The 7,500-nt window shown below is 45.4% G+C and overlaps 1 protein-coding gene across 2 annotated transcripts; it reads left to right on the top strand.

Annotated features, from left to right (window-relative positions):
• Positions 1-473: 473 nt before the first annotated feature.
• diras1a (DIRAS family, GTP-binding RAS-like 1a) lies at positions 474-5,182 on the top strand. Of its 2 annotated transcripts, none has more exons than XM_069722432.1 (4): positions 474-695; positions 3,189-3,367; positions 4,219-4,389; positions 4,697-5,182. In XM_069722432.1, the coding sequence occupies exons 2-4, from the start codon at positions 3,230-3,232 to the stop codon at positions 4,985-4,987; spliced, it is 600 nt and encodes a 199-aa protein (XP_069578533.1). In that variant the 5' UTR covers positions 474-695; positions 3,189-3,229; the 3' UTR covers positions 4,988-5,182. The 2 variants fall into 2 exon arrangements, with proteins under 2 accessions (XP_069578533.1, XP_069578534.1); XM_069722433.1 differs by lacking the exon at positions 474-695 and adding an exon at positions 720-1,014.
• The last annotated feature ends 2,318 nt before the right edge of the window (positions 5,183-7,500 follow it).

Raw genomic sequence — 7,500 nt, 5'->3', positions numbered from 1 at the left:
TCAGATGGAAGCTGATATGATCCATGTGTGACGTTCCTCTGTTCTCTCCGTTGATGACGTGTCTGGATGACGCTGATGGAGGAAAACATATTTTTACTTTGGAAGAGGAGGATGCTGAAAATACCACATCCGGTTGGCAGCAGCCCTCAAACTAAAAGTACATCTCATTTTCGATTTAATGTGTTTATTTTGAGTTTTATTTTAGCAGAACGCTAAAAATGTCACGTGACACAATAACAAGATTAAACTGTAAGATCACAGCTGGACTCTTAGGTGGAATTCAACATGTAATATATCAAAATGTTTCTTAATTGGTCTTATTTGTCTTTAACACTTCACATCTGTTTCGATTTTATGCCACAAAATAATGTAATCAACGTTGTAGCTCAGACAGGCTTTTATTCTGAAAATCAACCGAAAAAACCCCAAGCGGAAGTCTTGTTACTTGTTTTTGCAAGTGGAGCAGAGGAAGGAGGTGATGGAGAGGGGAGGAGGAGGAGGAGGAAGAGGAGGGCTGAAGAGTGCTGATCAGCAGCAGGTCTGATGATGATGATGATGATGATGGTGATGATGGTGGTGGTGATGGTGGTGGTGGTGTGAGTCAGACAGCGGAGGGTTCAGGATGCTCACAGCCGCTCCGGAGTAGACAAACCCCGCATCCACACCCAGAGAGCGCGCGAGGACCCGGAGACACGGTGAGTCCGCGGACATCACGCGCACACACACGCCGGCCTACACGCACCGTTAGCCGGGCAGGAGGGCGGCGGCCCGGCGGCGGCCCAAGGACGGAGATCCGCGGCCGGTTCTGTTTCGGCTCATCATCACTGTGTGTGTGTGTGTGTGTGTGTGTGTGTGTGCACGGACGTTCGTGTAACAGGAAGGGGCGCGCGTGCCCAGACTGTGCGCGTGCCCGGTGCCTCCTGACTATAGAGTGCAGTCAGACTGATTAACATGATGTGAGGAGGAAATGAGACTGAAGAGCTGCAGCTGATCGACGCGAGAACAAAGCAGCAGGTCAGAGTGCGTGCGTGTGTGTGTGTGTGTGTGTGTGTGTGTGTGTGTGTGTGTGTGTGTGTGTGTGTGTGTAAGTGTGTGCGTGCGTGCGTGTAAGTGTGTGTGTGTGTGTGTGTGTGTGTGTGTGTGTGTGTGTGTGTGTGTGTGTGTGTGTGTGTGTGTGTGTGTGTGTGTGTGTGTGTGTGTGTGTGTGTGTGTGTGTGTGTGTGTGTGTGTGTGTGTGTGTGTGTGTGTGTGTGTGTGTGTGTGTGTGTGTGTGTGTGTGTGTGTGTGTGTGTGTGTGTGTGTGTGTGTGTAAGTGTGTGTGTGTGTGCGTGTGTGTGTGTGTGTGTGTGTGTGTGTGTGTGTGTGTGTGTGTGTGTGTGTGTGTGTGTGTGTGTGTGTGTGTGTGTGTGTGTGTGTGTGTGTGTGTGTGTGTGTGTGTGTGTGTGTGTGTGTGTGTGTGTGTGTGTGTGTGTGTGTGTGTGTGTGTAAGTGTGTGTGTGTGTGTGTGTGTGTGTGTGTGTGTGTGTGTGTGTGTGTGTGTGTGTGTGTGTGTGTGTGTGTGTGTGTGTGTAAGTGTCGTGACAACAGCCTGTTAAAGCCTTGAAATACCAGCAGCAGCAGAGACCTCCCAGAATAATCTGATGTTTAATACTGAGTGTTTCATGTAGATCTGACAGATTCTTCAGTTATAAAAACAGTGAAAGAGGAGAGGAGCAGTGCATGATGGGAGATCCCCCAGCAGGTTCAGGGTCACCTGATCAGCTCCAAACTTGATCAGACTGGAAGTGTGAATGTTAAAGTAGAGAAGGTGTCATCACAGCATGGACTGTCATTAAAAGTGGACTGATAATAAGGATGTGGGATAAAAATGCAATACCACCGAGGGCCACTAGAGGCTCCAAAAAAAGCTGTTTTGATTTTTGTTATCTCGGTGTTGTTAGCTAAAGTCACTCCTTCTTCTTAGTTTTCTGGAGGTCCATCTGAAAATAATCCCTCATTCATTAGAAAAGAAGATTCAAGAAGACCTGGTTTTGGGGGCGTGTCTGTTTGATTGACAGGTCTGTGGTGCAGTCAGGTTACAGCTATCGGTGGGCGGGACGTAGTATCGTCAGGTTTCCGATCAGATCGGTCAGATCCACCGCTGGCTCCTCCCCCAGCTCGTCCAAATATGGTCACTTCCTGCTCCAAACTGCTAACGGGTTTTAAATCATATTCTGGATTTTACAGGAAGTCGATAAAGAAGCTGAAATCGGATCTCATTAAAAAACCATCACGACTCTCGCTGTAGCGTTTTAAAGAGTTTCTGGGACGTCATGACAACGAGGAGTTTCAGTCATCCAACAACAGATAGAGATAGAGACTAAAGAGATAGTTAGAAGTTTAGAAAATGACCATTGCATCATCAGAAGAAGGCCGGAAACCTTTTAAAAACAGACTCTATTCTGTGGTGGAAATCACTGCATGGGCTCAGGAACACTCGGCTCAGATAATACGTTGCTCTGCTGCTGGTTTTAGTTCAGATTATATTTAAACAGATTTTTCTCATGAAGAACATTTTGTTTTCTGTATTTTTATTTGAGGACTTTTTGTCGCCGAGTATCTTCGTCCTTCCTCTTCTTCCTCTTCATCCTCTTCATCCTCTTTGTTAAAGTTTCTTCCATCATGCAGCAGTTCTTCCCATCGGGTCATCCCTCTTTATTGGTGGTTGTCCCCGCTCCCCCCCCGCTGCCTGCCTCCGCACAGGAAGTGACGTTGCATGGTGTGGGCAGGCGGGTAACCATGACAACGCTGCTGCTGCTGCTGACGACATGTTTGTACTCCCTTCCTCTCCGGGTGTATAAATCTCCGTCACCGTCATCTCTGCTCCGAAAGCCCCGTCACCACGGCGACCAGACAACTCTCACACGCACGCACGCACACACACACACACAGCACACTGAACTGCTGCCATGGTTACGTCCAGAAACACAATGGATGCTATCAGGAGGCAGGTCTGTGTGTGTGTGTGTGTGTGTGTGTGTGTGTGTGTGTGTGTGTGTGTGTGTGTGTGTGTGTGTGTGTGTGTGTGAGTCCGATAAGGAGGCACTGAAACGTCTGACGTTATCAGAAACAGGGAACATGTTCTAACAGGGTGTCAGTGAACGCAGTGAAACTTTGTTTAAACCTTCGTCGTGCCTCCTCTTCCTCAGCCGACAGCTCAGCGACCAGCTGGTGGACTCCATTTCCCAGAATGCCCGAGCAGAGCAACGACTACCGGGTGGTGGTGTTCGGCGCCGGCGGGGTGGGCAAGAGCTCGCTGGTGCTGCGCTTCGTGAAGGGAACCTTCAGGGACACCTACATCCCCACGGTGGAGGACACCTACCGACAGGTGAGTGAAGCGGGTGGGCGGAGCAAGGCAGGTGGGCGGAGCCAGACAGAATAAACAGCTCCTCTTGTTCATAAGGTGCATTTTTTTTTAATCTTTTAAACTTTTAATAGGGTCAGAAAATGGAGAGAAAAAAAACAATTAAATCTTTAATTTAATTTCTTTTACGACATTTAAACATCAACTAAAATCTGGAGGTTGTGACGGCGCAGCAAAAACATGGATGATGCAACTAAATAAATATTAACGCTTTCATCAAGTGGCGACCATCAGTGATGTCATCATCCATCAGTGATGTCATCGTTGGTTTGTGAACGTTATGAATCCTCCAGTTCAGATTCTGTCCGTCACCATCTTTGTTAGTTCGGAGCGGTTTGGAGCAGGAAGTGACCATATTTGGACGAGCTGGGGGAGGAGCCAGCGGTGGATCTGACCGATCTGATCGGAAACCTGACGATACTACGTCCCGCCCACCGATAGCTGTAACCTGACTGCACCGCAGGCCTGTCAATCAAACAGACACGCCCCCAAAAACAGGTCTTCTTGAATCTTCTTTTCTAATGAATGAGGGATTATTTTCAGATGGACCTCCAGAAAACTAAGAAGAAGGAGTGACTTTAGCTAACAACACCGAGATAACTGATGGACACATTTTATTCACTTTGGATTTGATGAGAGAAGTTGAATGGGAGTCTATGGAGCCGGAGGCTTTTTGGAGCCGACCTCTAGTGGCACTCGCTGGTATTGCAGCTGAAGACACTTCTGGATCAGAACCATTTTACAGACCTGAAGCTACGAACTCTTTTAGAAACAGTCTGTGTCTTTAACATGTGACTGTCTGTCGCCCCCTGCAGGTGATCAGCTGCGATAAGAGTGTCTGCACGCTGGAGATCACAGACACAACAGGAAGTCACCAGTTTCCCGCCATGCAGCGTCTGTCCATCTCCAAAGGCCACGCCTTCATCCTGGTCTACTCCATCACCAGCCGCCAATCACTGGAGGAGCTGAAACCCATCTACCAGCAGGTCCTGAAAACTGCTGACTCGTCATTAATGCTGCGTCATGTTTCAGCTTATTATTCTATAAAACATCATATTTACCGACTACATTTTCATTAAATATTTTCAGGCTGGAAACTGTTTTGGAAGTAAATTAAATTTCACTGTTTGTAAATATAATAAAAATCCAAAACAACAAAGTTCTGATTTCACATGTTTGAAGCTGATGAGCTGTTTGTTTTGACACCGAGTGTAGACGCCGGCATCTCTCTGCCACCGGGGGGCGCCACAGAGCTCGATGCTGCGGTTTGACGATTGTGTTTTTTTTAATCAGGTTGTGGCCATCAAAGGCAGCGTGGAGTCCATTCCCATCATGCTCGTGGGCAACAAGAGCGACGAGACGGCGCAGCGCGAGGTGGAGACGAAGGAGGGCGAGGCGCAGGCCGGCGCCTGGAAATGCGCCTTCGTGGAGACGTCGGCAAAGACGAACTCCAACGTGAAGGAACTGTTCCAGGAGCTGCTGGCGCTGGAGAAGAAGCGGGACATGACGCTGAGCATCGACGGGAAGCGCTCGGGGAAACAGAAACGGGCCGACAAGCTGAAGGGGAAGTGCAGCGTCATGTAGGGCGGCGGCGGCGGACGCTCTTCTTCTTCTTCTTCTGGAGCCCACACAAACAAAACGACTTTTACCGCGGGGCCTCCGGTGTCCGATCCCTGAACCGGACTGTGTTTGTGGTCCTAAAATGTTTGTAAATACAAACAAAAAAACGAACCACCGCTAACGTTTCAATAAAGGAATACTTCACAGATTTCTCCTGTTCGTGTTACGGTCCAGTTCCTGTTTGTTCCCGAAGTTCCTGACGATTTTCTGCTGAATGCGATGTTATTCTGCACGTTGTCATTATTTGATAGAAGTGGAGTCGTACGTACGTTAGGTTGACAAGCAGCGATAAAAACGGGAAGCCGGGCGGCGCGTTAGCATGCTAACATATCAAATGCAAAATCGATTTTGCGTTTTCGATCGTGAAAAGAGTCAACGACAGACTGTATATACATTTTTTGGGGGAATATCCGCGGTCTGAAAAGTGAAGCTAATGCAGAAGTGCCTTAGTGTAATACCACTGAGAGCCACTAGGGGCTCCAATAGACTCCCATTGAAAAAGCATCAAGTTCTCTCCTGAAATATTGTCAGTAAAATGTTTTCCACAAATCTTCTGATCAGCGCTAGCTTGGGGGCGGGGCCTAGTGTCCTCGGCTCCACCCCTCACTCGTCCAAATATGGTCACTTCTGTTTCCAAAAAATAAAACAAGATAGCATTGATTAAAAAAACAGTGAAGTATTCCTTCATCGAACAGCAACTGTACGTCCAATTTAAAGGGAAAATCTGACCTTTTGTCTGTCAGTATGTCGAGTACAAAGGCAGGTCCTGGGTGTGTTTAGCCCAGCTTAGCACAAAGGCAGAGGGACGCCATTAGCTTAGCACAAAGGCAGAGGGACGCCATTAGCTTAGCACAAAGGCAGAGGGACGCCATTAGCTTAGCACCACGAAAGCAGAAATAAATCCATGTTTCCATCACACCAAGTTCATCCATTCAAACTGCATTGAGTTTTTAAATAATCTTTAATGTCACATGATGCACTCATCATTGTAACAAAAACGGGTTTGGAAGATATTTTTTTTAATTACAAAACAACAGCAGCTCCTACAAACTTCTTATTTCACATATTCGTAGTTTATTAGTTGTTAATAATTCGGAGAAAAAGCATTTGTCCGATACAGACTTTAGTTTTGGTTCATGAGGAAGTTATTTACATGAAAACAGACTGTAGACCTCCACACAGCAGAGGGCGCTGCAGGTGAAGGTTAACGTTGTTAAAGCTGCTCTTATTATTGTAAAAATATGGATCATATTTTTACTGTCTGAGGCTGGACGACATGTTGGCATGATGTGTGTAAATCAGCTCGCGAGTTACGTTTCGTCTCTTTGCATCAAACTAGTCGATGAAACTGACCCGAAGAAGTTGTAAACGCCTCCACGTCCAGCAGCAAGTCATTTTAACACTTTTAATTTAAAACACTTATTACAGGATTCGTTCATGAACACTCAGCAGAACAAACAAAAAACAGAAAGCAAAAATAAACGCCTGTAAATCTGCTTCGGAGTCATCGAAACGAAACACCATTCAGAAGTCCCTTGAGAATCTGTCTGTTTTTAAGTTTCCTTCAACGTCACAGTGATCCAATGGCAGTTGTAAGAACTCCCATGATGCACTGCAATGCACATATTTCTGCTGCTTTTAATAATCTTTAATCATCTATTTAACCAACTGATGAAACAGGAACCAGATCAACCAAATACTCATGAAAACAACATAAAAACACAAACGGATCCTGAAAATGATCATAAATATGTTTCTAAATACCGTGTAAATATACCTGATCGATTAAAAGACAGATTATAAGTGACTCAACACTGAAACAGATCAATAATGTCGGAGCTCCGTTACGTTACCTGATGTTACTCCACGTGAGCTGCTACGGTTTGTCCTCTTTCCTGCAGAATATAAAATCCTTTTAATTTACAGCTGTGACTCTCCTGTGGAATCATACCTGCGCTGTAGATGTGATCACAGCGACACTCAGTGGACACACAGTGAACAACACTTAAATTCTGCTTGTTCCTGCAGGTAAATCATATTTATTTATCAATATTTGTATAAATATAAAATTCTATCTGAGACAGTAAATCAAAACTAATACAGATTATTTGTAATTAATTTGTCCAAAGATTTGAATTTATTACGTAAAAATATTTTGAGTTTTTCATAATAAAAGCTCCGAGTGAACCGAAGCAGTGAAAAGTTTAACAAAACTCTTCCAAGGTTTTAATTTTTTTTTAAATTAATAAATAAATTGGCGCCACCTGGTGGTCGGTGTGTGACATTGCTGATGTTTTCCAGCTGAACACAATAAAACACCATTAAGGGACTGAAGTGTGCAAGAACTGCAGGAGCAGACAGGAAGTGGAACAGGAAGTCGAACTTTTGGAAAAATAAAAGCTCTGAGGAGAGAAATGAATAACGGTGATACATTATTGTGACGTCATCAGTGAATTAAAAAAAAAGATTTATAAACG

The sequence above is a fragment of the Brachyistius frenatus genome, unplaced genomic scaffold (assembly GCF_029030835.1).
Source record: "Brachyistius frenatus isolate BFR_SWC_R1_liver_20210118 unplaced genomic scaffold, ASM2903083v1 Contig_291, whole genome shotgun sequence".
In the NCBI taxonomy this organism is placed as follows: domain Eukaryota; kingdom Metazoa; phylum Chordata; class Actinopteri; family Embiotocidae; genus Brachyistius; species Brachyistius frenatus.
This window is presented reverse-complemented; position numbering and strand designations above follow the sequence as displayed.

Bases quoted from the DNA above. Each gene is read 5' to 3' on its own strand.
- diras1a (XM_069722432.1), top strand. From the start codon at position 3,230: ATGCCCGAGCAGAGCAACGACTACCGGGTGGTGGTGTTCGGCGCCGGC. The intron at 3,368-4,218 runs GTGAGTGAAGCG...CGCCCCCTGCAG, and splicing joins TGGAGGACACCTACCGACAG to GTGATCAGCTGCGATAAGAG. The intron at 4,390-4,696 runs GTCCTGAAAACT...TTTTTTAATCAG, and splicing joins TGAAACCCATCTACCAGCAG to GTTGTGGCCATCAAAGGCAG.